This window comes from Phascolarctos cinereus, unplaced genomic scaffold (genome assembly GCF_003287225.1).
Source record: "Phascolarctos cinereus isolate Bilbo 61053 unplaced genomic scaffold, phaCin_HiC Scaffold_726;HRSCAF=1367, whole genome shotgun sequence".
Classification (NCBI taxonomy): Eukaryota; Metazoa; Chordata; class Mammalia; order Diprotodontia; family Phascolarctidae; genus Phascolarctos; species Phascolarctos cinereus.
This window is the reverse complement of record NW_027556098.1, coordinates 315973105-315998873: the sequence shown is the minus strand read 5'-3', so window position 1 is coordinate 315998873 and position 25769 is coordinate 315973105. Positions and strand designations below refer to the sequence as shown.

General features: G+C 44.6%; 1 protein-coding gene across 6 annotated transcripts in view; it reads right to left on the bottom strand.

Moving 5' to 3' along the window:
* SLCO2B1 (solute carrier organic anion transporter family member 2B1) overlaps window positions 1-25769 on the bottom strand; it is a 94851-nt gene that overhangs the window by 54758 nt on the left and 14324 nt on the right. For 4 of the 6 annotated variants that reach the window (XM_020989555.2, XM_078156914.1, XM_020989552.2 and 1 more), the window contains 5 exons: window positions 16073-16203; window positions 14215-14352; window positions 11455-11617; window positions 6649-7008; window positions 4996-5094 (listed from right to left, as the gene is read on the bottom strand). In XM_020989555.2, the coding sequence (XP_020845214.1) occupies window positions 4996-5094; window positions 6649-7008; window positions 11455-11617; window positions 14215-14352; window positions 16073-16180 (868 nt within the window). In that variant the 5' untranslated portion in view covers window positions 16181-16203. Of the gene's footprint in view, window positions 1-4995; window positions 5095-6648; window positions 7009-11454; window positions 11618-14214; window positions 14353-16072; window positions 16204-21507; window positions 21647-25769 lie in introns of all 6 variants that reach the window. The other 2 variants (XM_020989554.2, XM_078156915.1) reach the window with 2 other exon arrangements.

Genomic DNA, 25769 nt, shown 5'->3' with positions numbered 1-25769 from the left:
TGCAGTGACAGAAAGAGCAGAAGGGGAAAAGACATTGTCATGCCGGACCAGGGGCTGTGCATCCCTGAGACCAGGGAGTCGGCTGAACCCAGGGACCAGGTAGGTCAGGACATTAGTGAGGCTCAACTAGGACTTCAGAAATTAATAAGGGAGGAAGCATCAGGCCCAAATGTAAAGGGCTCCTGGACCAGTAGGTATGGAAAGCAAAAATCCTCAGGAAGCTGACGCTGTGCAGCAAAGCTTAAAGCCCAGGGCTGGATACTGTGTACGCCCTCCTCCCTTCCAGTGATAGGAGGGCTCCAAAAACAGAATGGGCAGGAGGTCACATGACCCTCCAGCCTTGCTGGAGGACCACTTCTTAGGGCTGTGTGTTTTTTTTTTCCCCAAATCTATCCGGAGGGGGCCAGAGAAAAACAAGCAGAGGGTGGTGTCATTTGCTGACCCCTGTTCTAGCTGGACTTCACTCTCAACCAATAAGGACGCTTCCTTGTCAATGTCAGTCTCCCACCCTGTGTTCTGGGAGGGGTTGGAATAGATATCCTCTAACTTCCAGCCCACAGACTCAGTCTGACTCCTCTTTTTAGTTTTCTCTCTGTTCCAAATGATGCAGAAAGACACAAGGTTAAAATTTTTTTAACAATATCTTTTGTTTTTAAATCCCCTAAACTTCCACTTGTATCCATCCAATGAGCCTTGGGAATAGCAGTGTTTCCAGCCCAGCACCCTCAGCCATCATCGTGGGAAGCAAACTCCATGAAGATGCAGTCTGGCAACCGCTCCTGCAGAGGCTACTGCCCCAGCTTCTCAAGACCCAGAAAGGAAAGTTCTTGCCACCAAAGGCCTTGGCACTGTCAGATGGCTCCACATCAGAAAAGGAAGTGATTTTATCAGTAGAATTGATACCAAAGAAGACACATTACTATCTGTTTTGCCCCTGCACCCTAAGGACCATGGGATTTTTCCATCTCACTTGCAGCTGAAACTGTCCATATGTATTATCTCTCCCCATTAGAGCATGAGCTCCTTGAGAATAGGGACCGTCCTATTTTTCTATGTGTATTCCCACAGTGCTTTGCACATGATAAATGCTTAATAAATATTTCATTCATTCCTTAATTCCCTTCCCCTTCTCTTAAAACAAAAATTTTAAAAAGAGGAAATGAGAAAGAAATCAGCAAACCAATCAGTGCATCAAAAAATAAAATCTGATAACATATTCAACATTCTACATGCAAAGACCTTCCTCTCTGCTCCCTTCCCCAAAATCTACAGAGGAGGGGCAGCTAGGTGGCATAGTGGATGGAGCACAGGCCCTGGAATCAGGAGGACCTGAGTTCAAATCTGGCCTCAGACACATAATACTTACTAGCTGTGTGACCCTGGGCAAGTCACATAACCCCAACTGCCTCACAAAAATAAAATAAAATAAAATAAAATAAAATAAAAATCAGATACCAGGAATTGGGAAAGAATGAGGGTGAAACAAACAACCAAAGAATGACATTGACAAAGACATTTGCTTACTGGTTGAGAGTGAGCCTAATCCTATAAAACGCCCAATGAGTTTGGGCTAGAGAAACAAAATGGTCCAATGACAATTAATAGTTCTGGGATGCAAGGACACTTTTCTGGGCCAGGAAGGGAAGCAGGCAGATATTTGTGGTGAGGGGCTTCCAGGCCAGAGAACTTCATGAGCACTGAATTAAGCATAAGAAAACTAAGTTAAAGAATAAATTATAAAGTTTATATGCCAGCTCATCTAGACCTGACAACTGGCTTAGAAGCAAGTCTTCAGACCTTGTTCTGCCACTTAATAGCTTATATGACCTTAAATAAGTAAGTCCCTTCTCTCTGAACCTCTTTCTTCATCTGTAAAATGAGGGTCATTTTAGACCCTCCAGCTCTAAAGCTATGATCTTATGATCAGAAGGCTCTTGGGAATGGATGTGCATTTTGCAAACTTAAAATGACATGCAAATATATGGAAGAGGAAGATGAGAAAGAAATCAGCAGAATCAATCAGTATATTAAAAAAAATAATCAGATACTATGTTCAACATTCCACACACATAGACCTCCCCCCAAAATCTGCAGAGAAGTTAGGGGAGGTATCTTATCATAAGAGATAATCATAAGAATGTAAATGAAATTCAAGGCAGCAAGCCAGAGACTTGTACGTCTGTGCATGTACACATACATGCATATATACATATACAATATGCACAATGCATATATATGGCATGCATATGTATATATGTATATGTATGTATGTGTATACGTATAGTGTGTATGTATGTCTCTAAATGTATATGCATATACACACATACACAAGTACACATATATACACATATGTATGTGTGATATATGTGTGTGATTGCTATATATCAACATATAAATCACACAATACATATATGTATGTGATTGACATATATCAATATATCATATGTGTATATGTGTATGTATATATATGTGTATTGTGTATATACACATATGTATATATAGACTTGTGTATACGTGTGTATGTGTGATTACTGGAAAAAAGTAGAGAAAGTACTGGGTTCAGAGTCAGTAGGCCTGGGTTTAAATCCCACCTCTGCTCATTAGACTCTAAGCTCCTCAAGGGCTGGGACTGTTTTCTTGTTTTATTTTGTATCTTCTCTGCCCTATCCCCCTTCCTGCTTATTTTTAAAAAAATTTTTATTTTACTGTGTGCCTGGCACATCATAAGCACTAATAAAGTGTCATTGATGGACTGACTCCTACTTGCACCTGTGGGACCTCGCTTCACTTGCTTCTGCCCTCCCCCTCCCCAAAGGGCTCATTATCCTCTGCGAAGTGAAGGGATTGGACTAACTGATACCCATGGCCCTTTCCCAGGCCTAAATCCTATGCAATTGGTGAATCTTAGGAACTGCTGTGAGTCTCAGTTTTCTTATCTGTACAGTGGCAGTAAGACCACCTTCCTCCCTTAAATGTGGAAAGTGCTTTGAAAATTTCAAGTGATACAGAAATAGGAGCCATTGTCTCTGAATGTGCATAGTCTTTTTTTTTCCTTTGTAAGGGGAAACATAAATAAATCTTGAAAATATGAGCTTGTGGTCCAGAGTGGGAGTGCGGATGAAGCCAGAGTAAATGTACTTGAGGGCAGATACTGGTTCAGTCATACACCTCTGCAGCTCCAGAGGTTGGCATTGTTCCTTTGACACTGTGGGCACTTTCTGAAGTGAAGGGAAAATAGGGAGCAGATGCTCTAATCCAGGCCCTGTAATGGTGGCAGCAGTGGGGGAAGGAAGGAAGGTAACTAGGGGAGGTGGTAGCAGCTCTCTGAACCTAGGGAGCAGAGCAAATTAAAGGGCTAGGAAAGACATCCCTAGGAGTTTTACATTAGGCTTTAAAATGAGATCAAGCAAGGCTGAGAGATTGGGTCCTGGGGCCCAAAGTTTGGAGGAGGCTTGAGGAAAGGGCAAGACAAAGGTGAAGATGAGTGGACCCTGACAGCTTGTTTATAATCTAATAGGGAGTGTATTGGGGTGGAATGGGAGTGAGGGTTTGGAGAGTGATACAAGAATTACATAAATAACTAGGATCCAAGGTGGAATATGAAAAGGGGAAAGGAGAGATCCAGGAAAGGAGCCCAAAAGAAACATGAGGAAAGAAAGAGATGGAAATTCAGTGAAGACTTCCTGGAAATCAGGACATCTAAGCTGGGAGCCCGGAGTTTCTGACAGATAGAAATGAGGAGAGGCTGTGTCCTAGGCCTAGGGGACTGTTTGCATAAATGTGAGTGAGGAAGGGGCAGGACTAGGTTGGGAAACGTCGAGTCAAACGATTTGCCGGTAACAGAATATATGAAGGGGAATAATGTGAAATCAGGCCGAGGCCCGAGAGGACTGATAACAAAGCAAGCTTCCCATCACCTGACAAAGAGACAGGTGATGGACTCAGGATGCAGAATGAAACATATATTTTTAGACCTGGCCAATGTGGGAATTCGTTTGGCTTGACTGTGTTTTTTGTTATAAGAATTTTGTTTTTTTCTTTTTTTTTTTCAAAATGAAAGGGGGAGGTAGGAGGGAGAGAAAATAAATACTTATCAATTGAAAAGTTAAAAAAAAACCCAGAAGGGAAGGCTGCAGCCCTCATTGCCCCTTCCTTTCCCTGAGAATCCTTGTAAATCCCAGCGTGGTGGTGGTGGTGGTGAGGAGGGTGGTAGTGGCCCCCCGGGTGGCTTCCCAGAAGCCAAGACTCACTGAAGCGCTAAGCCTCTGGTTTTAGGAAGTTGCCACCACAGACCAGAGACGGTCTGGGCAGCTCAAAAACTGAGTGAGGCTTCCCTGTACTGCACTGTTCTCTCCTCACTGCTCTACCCTAACCCTTTCCTGACTCCAGGAGGGCCTAGGGATTAGTATCTGGGCATCCTGTTCCCCCTCTGGAAGATCCAGAGTCATCTTCCTGATGCTTTGAACTAAAAAAATAATAACAGCGGGACCCTTTCTCCTACATTGTTTTAAGATGTATAAACCACTCTTTCTGCAAGCCTAGGCCACTGCTAGAGGCTCAACCCTCCCCGCCTGCACTTCCCCAAATGAAATCAGTCTCTGTCTCTGTCTCTCTGTCTCTGTCTGTCTGTCTGTCTGTCTGTCTGTCTCTCTCTCTCTCCTCAAATTTTCTTAAATCAGTCAACAAGCATTATTAAGCACCTATTATGTACCAGGCAGTGAGCTAAGCATTAAGGATACCAGTACAAAAAAAGAAACTTTAGGATAAGGATTACATTTCCTTTTGTCTTCCCCCGTGGTACCTAGCACAGGGTTGGGCCTTCAGAGTAGATAAAATTTGCTGCAATAACACCGGTTGTAATGCCCCACTAATCTAGTTCCATGTTGTCTCTGGATCTGTGGGATTATCACACCCTCCCTTCTCTTCCCTCCTCCCCTCCATTTCTACTGGTGGAAGGATGCTGAGGATGGGGAGAATTAGGGAAAGGGAACTCACCTTCAGGCATCCGGTCAATATCCACATAAAATCTCAGCATGAGGCTTCCAAGCCCATAGGCCAACCCTGGTCCAATGAGAGTCACAGCAAACAGGATCCCTGTTCATGGCATAGAATCTTGGGGTCAAGGCATAGCCCAGGATTTCTCATCCAAAGCCCTGACACATACTTCTCATTCTCTCAAAGCTTCACAGAATCTCTGAGTTGGAAGAGAGATCTCAGATGGCCCTTGTTCTAGCCTGTACCCAAACAGGAATTCCTTCTAAAAGTGTCCTTGATCCTCTGCTTGAAGACCTCCAATAATTGGGAATTCACAATTTCCTGAGATAGCCTAGTCCATCTTGAGACAGCTCAATACGCAGATCCAAGCCAAGCAACCCAAATGCTCTTCCACACTTTCTAATAAGCCACTTCTTTCATTACAAAAAAAAAATTAATTTTATTATTTTCAATGAATAAATCACCCTCCCACTTCCCTCATTGGGGAAAAAAACCTAAGAAAAATAAAATGCTTGTTACAAATATGTGGAATCAAACAAAAGAAATTTCTACATTGGCCATGTCCAAAAATGTGTACATTTCTCATTCTGCACCTTGAGTTTATCACCTTACTGTCAGGAGGTGGGATTCAGCGTAAGAACATGTCCCTACCACCTCCAGAAAAGTTTGATCAGAGAAAAGCTACGGGTCACCTCCCTCTATACCCATTGTCTGGACAAGGAAAGCTTTTAGATGCTCTCTTAGCCCTAAACTCAAGGTATCCTTTAACCAGTAGTAAGACTAATTGAAACCCCAGTTTTGAGCCCAGTCCCAATCTCATTCCAAACACAGCCACAAACCCTACCCTTGTTCCAACCCTAACTGCAACCCAAAGCTGAATCCTAAAATTTATTTCCAATCTTAGTCCCAATCCCCGCTCACCTCAACCTCAATGGTAAATAATAACAGCTACAACCAGCATTTATATAGTACTTTAAGATTTGCAAGTCACTTTGCAAATATTATTTCATTTTATCCTCATAACAACTCTGGTAATATCTCCATTTTATAGATGAGGAAATTGAGGCAGACAGAGGTTAAGTGACTTGCCCAGGGTCACACAGCTAGTAATTGTCTCAGGATGGATTTTTACTCAATGCCTTTCCTACTATATATATCCACTGTGTAACCTAGCTGCCTCCCCAATTGAAAATCCAGTCTTAACACCTAACCCTAATTTCAATACCACTCCAGCCATACTTAAGAACCTAATTCCAAAATGAACCCAATACAGTTCTAACATTAACACCACTTTTTAACCCTAAACCTAACCCTTAACCCCCAACTGCCCTGCTAACCCTAACCCCAACTCTAAGCCAGCCCCAAGTCAAACCTCAACCTCGGTCCAAATCCTTTCGCCTAGCCCCAATCCTAAATGTATCTTTAACTCTACTTCCAAATCTAAACCCTGTCTGAATATTGGATCTGAATTCTAATCCAGCCCTAACAAACGCAATTTAAAACCCATCCTCTCCCTTACCTTTAACCCCAATGCTAACTCTAACACCAGCTTCATCCACAATCTCATTTGCAAGCTTCACTCTAGTCTCAATCCTTAAATCCCCCTCCCAGCTCTCCAGGGTCCTGGCTAAGGATAGCATGTCTGATTCTTACCTAAGTAGAGGGGAGAATTGCTGGGGTGGGCAAAGTCATCGATGTAGGAGATTCCAAAGGGCTGGATGGGCACAGCACCTATACCAAGCAAGGTCTGTGCCAGGAACATGATCCCCACCACTGCTACCTGCCGTGCCTCCGAGTACAAGGCACAGCTGCTGTTGCTTCGGTTTTTGAGTCCAACAGAGACCACAACCACTGCTGAGGGGGGCTTGGTCAACACTGGGGGAGGGGTGGGTAGCGCTGGAGGGGACGTGGGCAGCGCTGGGGGGGACGTGGGCAGTGCTGGGGGGGGCGTGGGCAGCGCTGGGGGGGGAGTGGGCAGCACGCATAAGGAAGAAGCAGAGTCCTGAGGCAAGTCTGTGAAAACAGGTGGAACGAGTAAATGGATATGTAGGGGAAATCACCAGAGAGACCAGTCACACTCCGTTCTTTCATTACCCATCCTCTCCACCCACGTACCCCAGGGTCAGCCCCTCTTCTCTTTCTGGGCCTCTGCCCCCACCTCCTTCCCACCTTCATGGTATAGAGAGGAAAGAGCACTGACCTAAACAGCAGGAGCACTGAATTAAGAACCAGAACACCGGGGTTCTAATCTCACTTCTACTGTTTACTGCTTGTGTGCCCTTAGACAAATTCTCTCCCCTCTCTGGGCCTTAAAATGAGGAAGCTGGACCAGAATCAGGAATTCTTTACCTGAGGGCCATGAACTTGCTTTTTAAAAATGTTTTGACAACTACTTTGATATAATTGGTCACCTTTGTAAATCCTATGTATTTTTATTTTATGCATTTAAAAACATTATTCTGGAGAAGGGGTTCAGAGGCTTCCCCAGATTCCTGGAAAAGGGATCTGTGGCATAAAAAAGGTTAAAAATTCCTGGACTAGATCATCTCTAAGGTCCCTTCAGCTCTGACCGAGTGGGTCACTAACTTCCTACATAGCCCCATGCTTTAGTTTCCTCCTCCAACAAAAAGGCAGAGCTTGACTTAACAGTGTCTGAGGTCCCTTTCAAACTTCAATAATTCCTAAACTACTGGATTAGATTGCTTTTCCCCCCTTGAGTTCAAATTTATACCCTTTACCTTAATTTTGGGGTTTATTTAGAGTTTATTCCAGGACACATCTTCCCTGTGTAATAAAAGCACACCCTCAATGAAGACAGACAATAATATTTGCTCCCCTCACATGAGCTGCAAATATTTGGCGAACAAACTTTGTAAAAATCTTGTTAACACACACACACATGCAATATGCATATTTGAGTATTTGTGCAGATACTCTCTCTTTCTCTCTAAAATCAGGCCATTTATTTCAGGGCGACCATGTTGATAATAGAGATATTGAATTTCAATTATTGAATTTGGGTTCAAATCCCAGCTCTGTTATTACTTGTGTATGACCTTCCTTCATCTCCTGGGGCTTTAGTTTCCTCCTCTAAAAAAATATGGGTCTAGATTAAATGAGAGCTCTAAGGCTCCAGCTTCCAGCTCTGAAATTCTGTGGCCTCTGTCCCAAGATCCCTTCCAGTTCTGATATACTATGCAGTGTTCCAGCTAGAATATTCTGTGTTCCATGTGCTTGCCAGGATGCACTGTGGAAGAGTAGAAAGAGAGCTGGATTGAAGCCAGAGGAGCAATATTCAAATCTTGACCCTGCTACTCACTTCCCTATGACTTTGGGCGAGCTCCTTAATGTCCCCTCCAACTTTCTTTGGGCTGTAGAATGAGGGTGTTGGACTAAATGGCCTCTAAGGTCCCTCCCAGCTCTGACCTTCTATTGTTCTAGGGTCTTTCCAGCTCTACAATCATATTTATGTATTTTTTCTGTTTACCTTGTAGAATCATAACCTTTTCAAGGCTCTGTCCTGGGCCCTCTTCTTTTCTCCTTTCATGCTATTTCCTTTGGCTATTTCATCAGCTCCCATGGAATCAATTACAGTTCTATGCAGATGATTCTCAGATTGACATGTCTAGTCCATGTTCAGACCTAACCTCTTTCCTGACTCCTGGTCCTGCATCTCCATTGTCTATTGGACAGCTCGAATTGGAAATCTAGCCGATTTCTTAAACTCAATATGTCCAAAACTGAACTTATTCTCTTTTTCCCCAAACCTGCCCCTCTTCCTAACTTCATTATTATTGTTGAGGGTACAACTATCCTTCCAGTCACCCAGCCTCACAACCTAGGCATCATCCTTAAACTTCTCACTCTCTCACTCTTCTATACCCAATCAGGTGCCAAAGCTCTATGTATCGTATAGGAAACACCTTTTGTATACACTTCCTTCTCGCCTCTGATACTGCCACCTGGTGCAGGTCTTCATCACCTCACACCTGCAATATTGCAATAGCCTTCCAGTTGGCCTTCCTGCATCAACTCTAGAACACCTTCCAGTCAGCTCTCAAATTGATCTTCCTAAAGCTCAAGGCTAAGTCACAACCCCTCTTCAATAGACTCCTTATTACTTCCGGGATCAAATAGGGAAGTCTTTTAAAGCCTTTCATAACCTGGCTCTTCCTACCTTTCCAATCTTCTTACACCTTCCACCCTCTCCCTCCCGTGTTCTTGGCAATCCAGTGGCAATAGTCTCCTTGTCATTCCTTAAACTTGATGATCCATTTCCCAACTCTAGGCATTTTCACTGGCTGTTCTCCATTTCCAAAATACTTTCCCTCTTCAGTGCTACTTCCAGGATTCCCTGGCTTCCTTCAAGTCTCAGCTAAAATCTCATCTGCTGCAAAAAGTTTTTCTCAGTCTTCCTTAATCTTAGTGCTTTCCCTCTGAGATTACCTCCCATTTTATCTGTATATAACTTGTATATACATAGTTGTTTGCATGTTATCTCTTCCATTACTGATCCCTCTTTGAGGGAAAGGTCATTTATCCATCCATTTATTCACCTATGCATTCTTGCATCCATCTATCCATCTATCTATCTATCTATCTATCTATCTATCTATCTATCTATCTATCTATCTACCTATCTTTGCTGTTCTTTGTATCCCTACCACTTAGCGTGGCATCTGATACATACTAAGTCCTTGATACGTGCCTGTTGACTTGACTTTCTTTCTAAGGGTAATATTTGGAGCTGATGTCCAAGACTTTGCATAATGGACCCTTACTGAGAAGATCCAAATTATACAAACTTCCTCAGCTCCCCTTTTCTATGCCTCAAAATTTCTCTATGTCCTCACCTAGTTGTCTACTGTCCTCCAGTCTCAAAAGATGAAATGCCATTTTTTTTCATTGTAGTACCATTAGATCTGAAGACACTGGTTCTCAGCTCTGCCCCTAACTTTCTGTGTGACTTTGGATAAGTCACTTGTCTTTGGATTTCAATTTTCTCATGTGAAAAAGGTACCAGAAGACATTGGACTAGATATCCCTTCCAGCTTTAAATTTTTAAAAATTCTTTAAATTTTTGATCTCATCTCCTTTAGGACCATGCCCCAGTGATCATCCCCTCTTTCTCATGAATTTTTAATTTCTCTCTCTCTCTCTCTCTCTCTCTCTCTCTCTCTCTCTCTCTCTTCTCTCTCCTGGCTCCTTTCCCTTTGCTTGTAGGCATCTTTTCACTGAATTAAAAATACCCTTTCTTCAATATTTCAATGCCAATTCTTCAATACTTCAAATACCCTTTCTGCTACTACCACCAAGCTGCCAACACTTCCTTCTTCTTCCTTTCACCACCAAAGCTGTAGAAAGCATCATCTATACTTGGCCCTCCTCACTCCTCAATCCGCTGTACTCTGGTGTTAGACTGCACTACTCTATAGAAACATCCTGATCTTGGTCCCCAGTGGGCTCCTAGTTATCCAATGCAATAGCCTTTGATCAGTCCTTAGCCTCATGGGAGTTCCCTGAAGCATTTTATGCTTCCTAGGCTATTGCGGTGGCCTTTTGGTTGACCCCTCTTTTTCAGATCCTTTCCAGTCAGATCCATCTCTTCTCAAAGAAGATGCAGGTACAAAGCTGGTTGTTATATCACTAATACCGTTCCATGCTGTCTCGGGGCCTCAGGCCTACACTCAGCTATCAGTCTGATCCTCCTAAAGCCCAGGTCTGACCATGGCACATTCCCTACTTAATAGACTCCAGTGGCATCTCATCACCTTCAGAATCAAATAGAACATCCTCAGTTTGGCCAAGACCACTAACTCCATAGCTCCAGTTTCACATGTCAGTTGCCTGTTGCACCCTTTCAGGGGTTCCAATGGCCACTCACTCTTAACGGGTTCCTAGAACTTATTCATCTTTCCTTCTAAACCTTCTTCCAACTTCCTTATGTTTGCCAATGGCACCACCATCCTCCTAGACACCCAGACTCCAACTCTTAGAATTGTCTTTGACTCTCTCCTTTCCTTCCTCTCCCTTTCTTCACCCAGTCACTTTCCAAATACTGTTGATTCTGCCTCCAAAACATCTCTCATCTCAGTCCCTTCCACTCCACTCATACTGATAATTCAGTCTAATTCAGGATCTCATAATCTCTTATCTGGCCTGCTAACTAGTCTATCTTCCTCCAATCTCTTCTCTCTCTAATCCATCCTTCAAACACTGGCCAAAATAATCTTCCAAAAAGATAAGTCTGCCCTCATTACTAGCTTGTTCCAGAATATTTAGTAACCCCCCATTACCTAAAGAATTCATTAGCTTGACATTCAAAGCTCACTAGAATTTAATATTTCTCCATTTTTCCAGGCTTCTTTCTCACTGCTCCTCATAAGAACTTTATATTCCATCAACTGAGTGAGATCTCCCCACAGACTCCCAATGGTCTGTCTCTAGGCTCTCTCTCACCAAGGTCAACGTGGTCAAAACGATAGGGTTCAGCAATGAAGTGGGGAAGGCTCATGAGGAGCCCTGCCAGTGCGACTAGGACAGCTCCCAGGCCAATCAGACGGGGCCGGTGGACCCGGCTCCCAAAGTAGCTCACGAAGACGATGAGGGTCGTGTTCCCCACCTGCAAGGGAGAAGAGTCAGGAAAGGGTAAAAGGCTGACAAGCTGACTTCCTCTCTATGGGCCACTGTGCAGTGGACTGGGAACAGCCCTGGATTTGGAGTAAGAAACCTGAGATTGAATGCCAGCTCCAATACCTGCCAGCTGTGTGTGGCCATGCACAAGTTCCTTTACTCCTCTGAACCTCAGTTTACTCCTCTATAAAATAGGGATAATATAATAATCCTTGTACTAGCTACCTTAGGAGGTGGTATGAAATAGTTGTTAATAGAGAGCTGACCATGACATATTCTTGAGAAAGAGCATGGATTGACATAGGAATGTTCATACTTCTGTACTATCGAAGTGAGAGCTGTAGCACTGAGAAGCCCCAACCCCCAACAGTTTATCTGAAAACCAAATCTTTCTTGCCTATGGTCCTTACCTAGCAACGTGGAAGTGGGGTGAAGGTCTTGATGTTGTGGAAATTTACAAGACTTGAGACTAATCCAAGATACCGTTTGCTTACTGTCAGACTCCTGAGACTCTAAGAATGAAGGAAAGTGCACTGGACATGGAGTCAGAAGACCTCGCTTTGACTCCTGGCTCTGCCACTGACCCTAAGTGCGACTTCAGGAAAGGGACTGAACTTCTCTGGGCTGCAGTTTGTATCCCTGTAAAGTACAGAGTTAAGCTAGATGAGCTCTAAAATTCTCCCTCTAGCTCCCAAAGCCTCTGTATCCCTTCCCCCTAGACCCCAAGCTAACTTGATGCTGAGAATGGACATAACCCATTAGATCTTATCTCTACAGATTGGGGTCACCTCATCCATTCACCTGTCTCCAAATACCTTGTTCTAAGAGGCCTCCTGCCATGCTTCACCCCCATCCCCACAGCTCATACTCTCATACTCATGCCCACCTTGTTGTTGTTCAGTTGTGTCCAACTTTGTGATCCCATTTGGGTTTGTGGTTTTGGGATTTTTTTTTGGTAAAGATACTGGAGTGGTTTGCCATTTTCTTTTCCAGCTCATTTTTTTTTTTACAGATGAGGAAATTGAGGCAAAAAGGGTTAAGTGACTTGCCCAGGATCATACAGGCAGGAACTATCTGAGGCTGGATTTGAACTCAGGAAGATGAGTCTTCCTGATTCCAGGCCTGATGCTTTACGCACTGGGCCACCTAGCTGCCCTCACGCCCATCTAGCAGTCCTCAAAAAGAGAGGCTCCCAACTCCAGACCCTCATCAAGCCAGGGGATGGAGGGGGGAAGTGTACTCACTGCTATAGATATAGGGGGATTCTGGGGAGAACCACTGAATTTAAAAGCTGGAAGGGACCTAAGGGCCATGGTCTAGGAGTCATGAGACCTTGGACACAACTTCTCTTTGACCACCTTGTGATGTGATCTTGAGCAAATGACTTAACCTTCATGGCTTCATCTCCCTCCTCTGTGGGCTGAAAAGGTTGAACTAAATAATCTTTTTTTTTTTGCTTTTTTTTAGGCAATTGGGGTTAAGTGACTTGCCCAGGGTCACACAGCTAGTAAGTGTCAAGTGTTTGGTCTGAAGCCAGATTTGAACTCAGGTCCTTCTGACTCCAAGACCAGTGCTGTATCCCATGTGCCACCTAGCTGCTCCTGAACTAAATAATCTTTGAAGTCCTTTCTGACCCTAACATCTATGAGTTCACGAGTCACGTGACCCGGGGTGACTGATTTCCCTTTCCCAAGTCTCAATTTTCTTCTATGTGAGATAACTGGGTGCTCCCCAGCTCCCTGATTCTGCAATTAGCCCTTTCAGCCACTCTATTCTAACACTTTTATTTTATAGAGGAGGAAACAGGCTCAGAAAGGGGGGCCACTTGCCTAAAGTTGCACAGCGATTGAAAAATCTCCACTTTCCATTTTCAGGCTCCAGAGGCCAGGAGGAGTGGTGGCAATGGTGATAAATATTCAGTGACTTTGACCAACTGTACTGTGTGGCGGGGATGAAAGACAACCCCAATTCTCCTTAAAGGAGTCTGTCTGGCCAGTTCCAGCCTTCCCCAAACAAATCCAGGGTAGGAGTTTACTAATTGTTCATACACTAACAATGTCAGAGTTGGAAAGGACCTTAGAACAGAATATTGAACACAGACATTCAGGGGGAAGAAAAGGTAGAAAACAGAACTGAGGCTCTAGGAGAGACCTTAGAACATAGAACATTAGAACTAAAAGGAACCTTTAGAACATAGAATGTTAGAGCTGGGGGGGCCTGGAAAGGCTATTTAATCTAATCCTTTATTTCTATAGAGGCACATTCCCCCTGAGAAGGGATGGGACTTGTTGATGGTCACAGGATGTTAGAGGAAGTTGAAGTCCAGGAGTCTTCCCACTACATGGTGTTGCCTCTTGGAGAGTCAACTGTTAGTTTTGAAGACCCAGAGGGAGTCCCTGAAGGCCTGGATACAGGGGAGTATCACTGGGGAGTCCAACTGTAGCTAAAGGTGAACGGTCCTGGACACAGGCAGCAGGAGAGAACTGAGAAGAGGCAGCAATGGGAGCGAGAAAGAAGACACCTTCACTCGCTCCCCAGGGTGCCAGGATAGCCTGGTGCGCAGCAGGGCTGGGGGATTGGACATACCTCATTGAAGGCAGCCAGGAGCCCCGAGGTCTGACTGGACAGGCCAAAGCGTTTCTCTATGGTAGAGATGGAGCTCTTCAGGTAGCCTGAGATCATGAGCTGGGCCAGCTGAAGCAGGCTGTGGCACAGTACAAAGACCTGCAGAGACGCAGAAGGGGAAAGGAGGAGAGTGAGAATGGAGAAGGGAGACACAGAAACAGAAGACAGGGAGAGGAGGGAGAGACAGAGACAGAAGAGAGGGAGAGGAGGGAGAGACAGAGACAGAAGAGAGGGAGAGACAGAAGAGAGGGAGAGACAAAGGAGAGAGAGAGGGAAGGAGGGAGAGACAGAGACAGAAGGGGGAAGAGACAAAAGAGGGGGAGAGAAGGAGGGAGAGACAGCAGGGGGTGGGGAAGATACAAAAGGACAGAGGGAGGGAGAGACAAAAGAGAGGGAGAGAAGGAGGGAAAGATAGAGGAGAAAGAAGAACAGATGGAAGAGAGGGAGAAAGGGAAGGAGAGACAGAGACAGAAGACAAAAGAGAGGGAGAGACAAAGGAGAGAGAGAGGAGAAGAAAGAACAGATAAAAGAGGGAGAAAGGGAGGGAGAGACAGAAGAGGGAAAGACATAGAAGAAAAGGAAAGAGGGAATGATAGAAGAAAGGGAGGGAGAGAGAGGAGAGAAGAAGAGAAAGACCAAAGAGAGGGAGTAGAGGGGAGACATGATTTATATGAGAAGGAGGGTGTGGGGAGAGAGGAAGAAGATACTTATTAATTCCTCTCAAGCTTCTGAAGCAGGACCTCCAAGAGCTGGGGAGGGATGAGGAGAGAGACAGATCCCAGGGGAGTCTCTTGGGGAGCTGGTGGGGCCAACAGTACTAGAGGTGCAGAACTCCAAAAAACTGTTCGTTGGTTGCGACTTAAGTTTGTGGGCTGTGAATTCTTCTCTACTTCCTAGATCCCCTCTTCCAGCCCTCTCCACATTGCCAGGACTACATCGGTGGGTTGCTGTGGTTGGAAAGGGTAGGGGAGCTCCCAGAGGAGAGTGTAGGGGTGAGTGGGTAGAGCTTTGGGAGCCCTATCTGGCCTTTCAACCCCTATTCTGGAGTTGGATTAGGAAATGTCTTTCCTCACCCCACTCACCATGTTCTGTCCTTTATGTCTCAGTTATAGGCCCTTTCACCCAGGAAGTCTCCTAGGATTGACTCAGCATAATCGACCTTATCCTTCTCCCACTTCTCCATCCTATCCCTAAGGACACCTCTAATTGTATTTTAGAATTTGAGGTCAATTCCAACTTATTCACAGTTCAGGACAAATCCCCGGCCATTCTGTTATCACCCTGTCCCCTACCCCCCAACTCCCACCCCATTCTCTTGGGACTCTCCCTCCTTTCCAGCCAGAGCTCTGGGGCTATGGGGGGGGGAGACAGAGAGAGAGAGAGAGAGAGAGAGAGAGAGAGAGAGACAGACAGACAGACAGACAGAGACAGACTGACACAGTCAGAGACACAGAGAAAGACAGAGAACTAGGGAAGAAAGTGAGTACAGAATATACCTCATTTGATTCATGGTCAAATAAAAATAACTTTTGGGATAATAGTCATTTGGCCCAAACTGCTTCTTTAGGGTAGAGAATCAACAGTTGATTCTTTAGTATTGTTAGATTTTTCTTATTCCACTTGTATATAATCTGTCTCCCCTTCTCTGATTGGGGACTCCTTAGATTCTACCTTCGAGGATCCTGGTAACCAAGCCACAAGCCAGACCGTCTTCTAAATTTCCCTGTTCCCAGGGCCATGCACCTAGGATTTCCCTGAACCTGTCTTCTCCAGGATCAGCCCTTTCTCTCCCAAGGTGCTCTGGTGTGAGATTTGGTACCTTGATGCTGAGAAATAAGTTGGAACAGAGCCTCTTCTGGACTGGCTCAGTTTGGCTTTTAGATTCAGGCTTACTGCTCATCTTGATCTCAGTTTCTGAATCCGACATTTCAGTCCTCTGCTGGGCTGGTCCTATAAAGACATGTTTCCCACCATGGGGTGGAAAGAGATCAGGTCAGGGTTCTTTCAGGAGGTCAGTCTCCTCTCCTGGAAACCTGCCCAATTAATTAGCACATAGGTGAGATCTGGCCAGTTCCCCCAGAACTGGACATCCTTAGATGGCCATTAAGACACTCTTGGTATTTTCTGCCTTTTCTCCTCTTCAACCACTCAATTAAGGTACGTATTTATAATTTATACCACATAGAGGTGTGCCATATAGTGTGCCATAGAGGGCTGGGCTGAGAGTTTACCAATTGCTCTCACACATCATCTCATCTAATCCTCTCCATAACCCCAACAAAAATCTGTTCTGGCTTTGGTCTCTACATTGGAATAGGGAAAGGTCTATGGCTGTTCATGAGACTTAAGCCTGAACCAAGAGACTGCTGAATATCTGACTCCCAAGAGTCCAGAAATGGAGGCCCTGGAACTTGAAGCCAGGAGCCTTTGGTCTGATTTCTTGCTCTGGAGCTCACTCACTGTGTGACTTTGGGAAAACTGTTTAACTTTTCTGGGCCTCAGTTTTTCGTTGTTCAGTAGTCGTGTCAGATTCTTCATGGCCCCATTTGGGATTTTCTTGATAAAGATACTTAAGTGGTTTGCTATTTCCTTTTCCAGCTCATTTTGTAGATGATGAAACAGGCACACAGGGTTAAGTGACTTGGCTAGAGTCACACAGCTAGTATGTGTCTGAGGCCAGATCTGAACTCAGGAAGATGAGTCTTCCTGCCTCTATGCCTGGCGCTCTATGTACTACGGTCCCCCTGGCAGCCCCAAAGGCCTCACTTTATTTCCTTCCAGCTCTAGCATTTATGAATTTTAAACTTTGTAGCTTTCCTTCAGAGCATCCCTTTCTGCAAGATGAAATCAACTGGTAAACTCCCACCTCCTTAGCACCCCCTACCCCAGGCACCCCACTTTCCTTGGAGAGCATGAGAGGTGGACATCTGGGAGCTCCTCCCTCCCTGAGCCTCCTCCTTCTAAGGCTGACACTCAGGGAATTCTTAGACTTCATCATCTCCAGAAACTCATTCTTCTGCAAGACAAAACCAACTTAGAAGCTCCCGCCTCCTCAGATCATTGCCCACCCCAACTACATGAGGTCATGGAAACACACACCTGAGCCTGGGGAACCCCTCCCCCCATCCCCTGCTTTCAGTTTCTTTCTTGTGTTGTTTCCCCCGTTAGACTGTGAGCTCCTTGAGGCCAAGGATTGTCTTTGCACCCCCAGTGCTTAACACAGTCCCTGGCACACAGTAGGTACTTAATAAATGCTTATCTACTCTGACTCAACCTCTTTATTCCCCCCCCCCCAGTTTGGTGATAAAATGGGTAGTATATCCTCTTGGATTGTTATATCCACGGATTAGGGGCACTTTATCCAACCCTCTATCTCCAAATAGGGTCAAATGTTACTATTTCTATTTTATGGGGAAAAAAAACCCAACCTAAGGCCTAGAGAGGATCAGTTAACTTCCCCAGGTTACACAGCTAGTTAGCACAGCTGGAACTTGAACACACATCTACTAACTTGCAAGTTCCTTTCTCTACCTACTACTGTCCTTTAAGACCTAAACCAGGTGTCACCTCCTCTATGAAGTCTTCCCTGATTCTCCTAGCTAACAAGGGATTCCTCCTGCCTAGAGTCATTTGGACCTTTCTGAACTCTGCTATGTACTTAATCATTTTCTAACTTTTATTTATTTGTTCACCTATGAGCTCTTACCTACAGGGAAGAGGGCCAGGGACTGGACCTGGGATTTCATTGATTAAAGGGAACTCCCAGGTAAGGAAAATTCCTCTACCAATACAGGTCACCACCCTTTCTGCAACTTAGACTCTTATTGAGTTACCTGAGAAGTTAAGGGACGTGCCCAGGGCCAAACAGCTTTTCTTGCCTTTGAGGCCAGCTCTCTATCTACTGCTCTGGACAGCCTCTCACTAGAAATGACTAGATTAAGAAATTTAAAAATCTAGCATTTTCTCTCTCCTCTAGTTTTCCTAGGGCATCTACATCCTCTGGATCTCTCCTTTGGCCTCTCCCATTCATCCTGTCATTATTCTTATGGATGTATTATATATATATATATATACACACATACATACATACATACATACATACATACACATACATACATACACACACATATGGCATATATAAATACATTGTGTGTATATATGTGTGTGCATGCATATACACACATACCTATCTATATAAATATGTACCTGTCTGTCTGTCTGTCTTTCTATCCATTTATCTATCTAAATAGCTATCTATCTAAATATCTATCTATCTATCTATCTATCTATCTATCTACCTACCTATCTATCTATCAATCATATTCTCCTGGGACAACAGAAGCTCCCTGTGATTTTCATCACAGATTCAGAGCCAGAAGGCATCTTAGAGGTGACTTAGCTCAGCCCCCTCTCATTTTCCAGATGAGATCACCAAGGCCAGTAGAGATCAATTGATTTGCCCAAGATCATGCAGCTGGTTGGTAGCAGAGGCAGGATTTCAACCCAGGTCCTCTGACTCTAAAATCAATACTTTGCATCACCAGCATTTTGGATCTCCCAAGATCCTGTCCGTGGTAGGTCCTTAATAAATGTGCAGAATTGAACTGGGGATGTGCAGAACTGCTCCAGGGGCCCCGACTCCCAGTTCATGTTTGCAGAAGTGTTAAAGCATAAAACCAGAGGCCATGAAGGATTCAAGATCTGAGTTCCTGACTTATTTTTCTTTTTTTTTCAATTCTATATCTAATATTCCACAAATGTAAAAATTCTGATACATGAAGGACAAAAGAAAGAGGCTTGCTTATGAAATGGCCAATGTCTTGTGTACTGTTTCCAGTTAGATTTTCCATAACTCCCTTCCTTGCCTGCTGTATTCCAACCAAGCTAGCCTTTCTGCCTTTCTCCATACTGGGTATTTTGTATAAACTCTGCCTTTTTTTTTCTAGCTCCAGCATTCTGTGATTCGAAGTTTGTAAGTGTCTTCCAAAGCCTATCCTGCTCTGTCCCCTTGCCCCTTCCCACTTCGCCCCCCTGCCCCTCCCTACTTCACGCTGAGAATGAATAGCACCTCCGCTGAAATTGCTGTCTCTTGCAAGAACCCTGCTTGAAGCCTTGACAGCTGGGCAGGACCCGCTGAACTCTGCTGGAGCGTCATCCTAGAGTCTGAGAAGTTTCTTTCCACATGCTTTCCTAGGATTTCCTGAGGCAGTGAGCTGGGAGATCCCAGAGCAGATCCCTGGAAGAGCTCAGATTTTAAAACCAGAAGCAATTTTAAGAGAGCACTTAATTTGATCCTTTAGTTTTACAGAGGAGGAAACTGGACTCAGGGCATATGACTGCCCTAAGACCACAAAGGCAGGGGGAAGTGGCAGGTGTCCTGAATCCAAACCTAGTGTCTTTGGGGCTATTTCCCATGCAATTGGGGAAACCGAGGCAACCTTGTAACTGAGGAGACATCCCCAACTCCTTTATTTTGTTTTCCCCCAAAAGTCCTGAATCATCCTGGACTGAGTCAGCTGCAGGCCAGCATATCTGGAGGTGAGGGGGGTAAGGTTTTACAAGATGACCCCAGGACCCCAGGCTTAGATAGGGAGGCTCACTGAGGTCAAAGTGATGGTACCTGCTGGGAATACTATTCTCCTGGTCTCCCTGGGAAGCCCAGTGAACAGGCTGGCAAAGACTTCCTCCAAGCCCTACCTGGAAACCCCCTCTGGCTGCCTCCTTTCTCCTGCTCCCTATAAGGAATAACTAACTCTAGATTCGGTATTCTTCCTGACTCACCAGCCTGCTTCTCTGTTTTCTGATTAGTCCTTCCTGATTTCCACATATTTATTTTAAAATATGCTTACCAGTTGTGTAACCCGGAGCACTTAACTCCATTTGCCTCAGTTTCCTCATCTGTACAATGAACAGAAGAAGGAAATGGCAAACCACTCTACTTTTCCTGCCAGGGCTCATTTTCCTAGAGAGGCAGCATGGGGTCAGGGGAAAAGTATCTAACCTGGAGTCAGGAGACAGGGGTTCAAAGCCTGCCCCAACTTCTAGTTGTGTGACCTTGGGTAAATCACCTCCCTTTTCTGGGACTCTGTTTTTCAGCATTGTAAAGACCCATGTATTTAGTTCAACCTCTTCTTTCAAAGTATATGTATTCATTGACTGATTACAGACACTTGGAGGGAGTGGGATCTTTATTTTTTTTTCTGATTTCAGGGAATTATACCTATTTTCTCTCCCCCTCCCAATTCAGAAAGCCCCTAATCTTTTCTCCAATTAAAAATCAGATTCCTTAATCTTGTGTCTTGGTTTTTGTTGTTAAACAGTTCAGTTGTATTTGACTCTCTATAACCCCATGGGGTTTTCTTGGCAAAGATACTGGAGTCATTTGCCATTCCCTTCTCCAGTGTGTTCCCATTTTACAGATGAGGAACTGAGGTAGGTGGGGTTAAGTGACTTGCCCAAGGTTACATAGCTAGTAAATATCTGATACTAGATTTGACTCAAGTCTTCCACATTCCAAGCCTAGTGCTCTATCTACTGCGCCAACTAGCGGCCCTATATCCTAGTTTATATCCTGTCAATTGCTTTTCTAGTGCATAAAAATCTGTCTACCCCTGTAATGAAGGTCCAATGCCTAGCTGAGGCCTGGTCCCAATTTGTCATGCAATTGGCATGCATTACTTAATACATCAATATGCTTGGAAGCTCAAACCTTTGTTTCCTCAGATGTTTCAGATCCTTCCTTCCTTCCTTCCTTCCTTCCTTCCTTCCTTCCTTCCTTCCTTCCTTCCTTCCTTCCTTCCTTCCTTCCTTCCTTCCTTCCTTCCTTCCTTCCTTCCTTTCATAAAATAGGAATGATGCTCTTTGAACAACCAACCTCATGGAGCTGTTGTAGGGACAATGCTGTGTGCAGCTTAAAGTGCTCTCAGAATGAGCTGTTTCTATTATTATTGTTGTTGTTGTTATCATTATTATTATTATTATTGTCAGGACTGATGATTTCATCCATGTGGGACACTTCCAGTGTGAAAGTGCCCTCCACCAATGCAGATGACCTCATCTACTTCTCTGCATCCTCACAGAGTTGTCTGGGGGTTACGTGACTTTCTCATGATCACTGTACCAGTTAATGAGAGGCAGACATGGGGCTTCCTGACTTTGAGGCTCGTGCTCTACCTATTATGCCATGACATTTCTCATCAATTATTATCATTAAAATGCAATCAGACTGCTTTTGAGCTGGTAGCACCTGCCTACCTGTTGCCTTGGGTCAATCTGACACAGGGTATGAGGGCAGAAGGCGGAGTCAAATCCATGGAACTCACAGGACTCTGAGCTTGGGGTTCCCGGGCCTAGAGCATAAGCCAGCCATCAGGGATGGAGAGAAGAAGGAGCCCTAATGGGGATGGGAGGATGGAGCTTTTAATCAATGGGAAATTCTCATGGCTCAGAAAGACACCATGTCCCAGGGTGAGGGTGGGGGCAACAAGGGCCAGACCTTAGTGAGCCCTCAAGGTTGAAACTGGCACAGCAAACAGCTCAGGCCAAAACCACTGCCTGCCCTCTGGAGACTGGACCTAGGGGAAGTGCCCCTTTTCCAATGTCTGCCCATCAGTTTCTCATTTTCCCAGCTCTCATCCCCCCCAACTCCCGCCCCACCCCAAGCCCTCTAGTCATTGGTCAGTGTCTTCCACTGTGGTCTTCTGTCCTTTGCCTGACTTAATTAAAAATCTCCAATGTGACCTGGAACTAATCTAATAGATTACTTGTATGGCCTTTTCCTAGGGGATAGATTCCAGGGTCTGAGAGTACAGGAAGATGAAAGGGAAAAGATAGAATTTTGCTCTGGGCCACAAGAGCTGTCAGTTAGCGAGCCCATAGTTTGATCAATTGAAAAGTCAATCAGTCATTCATTCATCCAGTCAATCAATAAGTTAATTAGTCATCAATGGTCAGTTATCTGGTCCATCCAGCAGTTTGTCCCTAATACTTTCAGTGTGCCAAATTCTTTAGTATGGGGATGGAGGAATCATGGGTAAGAGTTTGCTGCCAAGAAAGCCAGAACACTCAAAAGTCTCCCAGGTCCGGCCTCCTGGGCCCAGAATCATCTGACCCAGGGCTCCTAGGAGGGAGCATCTCCAGCAATGAGTTAGTGCCTTGCTCCCTACCTTTTTTCTCCATCTGGAAAGCCCCAGACTCTTTGCCAAGTGTATTTGATCTGGCTTTCACGGCTTCTCAGCAGAACAACCTGTGAGGCCTCATGCACTAAGAGACTTCCAAAGGAAGGGCACCTTATATATCCCAGCAAGTTGCCAGGTAGCCATCCTCTCAGTCTATCAGTCAATCATAAGTCAACAAGTCTTTATTAAGGGCTTACCACATGCCAAGGGTCACTGTGCCAAGCCCTGGGGACACAAAGAAAGTCAAAAACAATCCCTGCTTTCCAGAAGCTCACAATCTATTGGGAAAGACAATTAATAAACAATTATGTATAATCAAGCTACATATAAGATAAACCAGAGACAATCAACAGAGGGAAGACGCTAACATTAAGGGGATAAGAAAAGGCTTGTAGAAAATGGGAATTTATCTGTGACTTGAGGAAAGCCAGTGAAGGCAGGAGAGAAGAAGAGGAAGAGCATTCTAGGGTGACATGGCATTCCAAAAGGAATGGAGTTGGGAGATGGAGCATCTAGGTTGATGACCAGGAAGAAGGCCAATGTCACTGGATCAAATAATATGTGGAAGGAAGTATAAGATGGAAGAAGGCTGGAAAGGCAGAAAGAGCTTTAAAAGCTAAACGGAGGGGTTTTACATTCGATTCTGGAGGCAGTAGGGAGCCACTAGAGTTTATTGAGTCACTGGAGGTGACATGGTCAGACCTGGATTTAGGAAGATCACTTTGATAGCTGAGTAGAGAATGGGTTGGAGTGTGGAGAGACTTAAAGGTCTTTTTCCACTCCACAGAAGAGGACAAGGCTGAGGTTTCCTGATTCTTTCAGAAAGAATGGATCAAAGGATGCCATTAACAGAATGACAAAAAGAAAGGGAAAATTCTTGAAACTGGGAATGAGCAAATGGTGAAAGGTCTTTGGGCTGGTCTGGGTTGAGTTGGTGGGTTGGCACTGGGGATTCAAATTTGGAGAGGGAGGGGAAGAATCTGCCTTATGCTAATGATCAAGAAGAATTGGGTAGCTTGGTGATTGAATAATGGAAACCTTGTGAATGGCAGGAATGCCCTCCTCCCCAGCTAGGTGGCACAGTGGACAGAGCTTGGGACTTGGAGTTAGGAAAATCCATGTTCAAATTCTGTCTCAGACACTTGAAAGCTATGGGACCCTGGGCAACTCACTTGGTCTCTCTGTGCCTCGGTTTTCTCATTTGTAAAAGTAGAGATAATAATAGTACCTAACTCACAGTACTGTTGTGAGAATCAAACGGGGTGACATACATAAAATACTTTGCAAGTCTTAAAGTGCTATGTAAATGCTAGCTATTATTACTACCATTTTTATTATTACACATTATAAGAGTGTAGCATAGTGGAAACAGCCTTAAAATTGGAGACAGAGGACCTGAGTTTGAATCCTGCCACTACTGCTTACTGCCTATGTAATTCTGAGTATTTGTCTCATCTGTGAAAATTAAAGAGTTGGACTTGAAAGTCTCCTGCAGTTTTGATGTTCTATAAGACCAAAGCTGAGGTCCAGAGAAGGGAAGCAATTTACCAGCCATCATATAGACAGATGGAACTTTAGCCCAAGTCTCTTGATTCCTAGCCCTGGGCTGATTCCACAAGCTCCACGGCTTGAAAATACCATAAGTGACTGTAAGTGCTATTTTTAAAAAATAGTCTTCCCCTTCTACCCACCCTCCCTTTCTGTGCCAACCACTTCTCAAGAATAAGATCAAGTTGGGCTGGGGGAGGAGAGGGATAAGGAAGATTTATGGTGTAGGCTATGGGATTTGGGGAACTTTTAAGAGAAGCATCAAATGCTGATACCTTCTGGATCCTTCCCACCCCCAAGGGCCAACTTCATTTAAGCCATGCCCCTGCCTTTCTTTTGTCCACTTCATCTGCCTCCTTACCCTGGTACTTAGCTCAAATTTCAGGTACAAGGGTGGAAAGAAGACCTGGCGTCTCTTTCTGCTGTGTGTGTATGTGTACTTGTGTGTGTGCGTGTGTGGATGGGTGTGGTGTAAAGCCACATCTTTCCTGTTCCTCATCCTCACCTTAGCATTTACTTAGGAAGTGCTCTTTAGCAGGGAAGCCAGTTTCTCTGGTTCTGGGTTAGCAGCTTGACCACTGAGGAGGGGGCTGGAAGCATCTAAGTAATGTGCTTAGGGTCTGACTAGGGTGTGGAGATGATGTGAATCCTGATCCAATGGACTCTCAGCTAATGAAGCCGATCTGAATCCTACAATGGGAAGAGTATTAGGCTAGGAGTCAGGCTTGAGCTGTAGTCCTAGATCTGCCACTGACTTGACAGGTTTCCTCTTCTCCTCTACCTCATCTGTTCTCCTTTTCTACTCTGTCTCCTCTTGTACTCTTCCCTTTTCCCTCCTAGTCTCACCTCTTTTTTCTTCTTCCTCCCTTTCAATTTCCACTCCTGTTTAACCTAAGACAAATCACTTAATCTTTTTTGTCTCAGTTTCCTCATTTGTAAATGGCAAATGACTCCAGTATCTTTGCCAAGAAAACTCCAAATGGGGTCATAAAGAGGCAGACATGACTGAAAATAACAATTTTTCTTGACATAGCTAGATGACTCAGTGGATAAAGCACTAGGCCTGGAGTCAGGAAGACATGAATTCAAATCTGGCCTCACACAGTTACTAGCTGTGTGACCGTGGATAAGTCACTTAACCCTTTTTGCCTCAGTTCCTCATCTGTAAAATGAACTGGAGAAGGTAATAGCAAACTACTCTGGTATCTTTGCCAAGAAAACCCCATGGACAGTACTGGTGTGCTTACAGGGTCACGAGGAGTCAGACACAACTGAATGACTAAACAACAATAAATATTGGACTAGATGGTCTCTGAGATCCTTTCTAGGTTTAAAGCCCACGGACCTAACAGCCAATGTGATCTTGGACAAGTCACTTCCCTTCCCTTTCCTGCTGAGCCCCAGTTTCCTCTTCTATAAAGCCAGAGGTTGCTCTCTTCCCATTAGGACCTTCCATCAATTCTACCTGAGCAACATCCCTCACATCAGCCTCTTCCCTCTTCTCCCTGATCATACAAGTTCTCATTATCACCTGCCTAGACTCTTGAAACAGCCTTCCTCTGGAGAGATCATCCTGCCTCCACCAACTCCCACCTCCACTTTAGCTTTGATTCTCTATGGCAGAATAAAATGCTGGAGCAGAGATCTCATCATGTCACACTTTAGTGGCTCCCTATTGCCTACTAAATAAAGTTTAAACTCCTTTGTCTGGCATTCAAGTCTCTCCATAGCTGGTACCATCCTACCTTTGCAACCCTGTTTGATATGAGTCCCCTCTACACGCTTTATTCA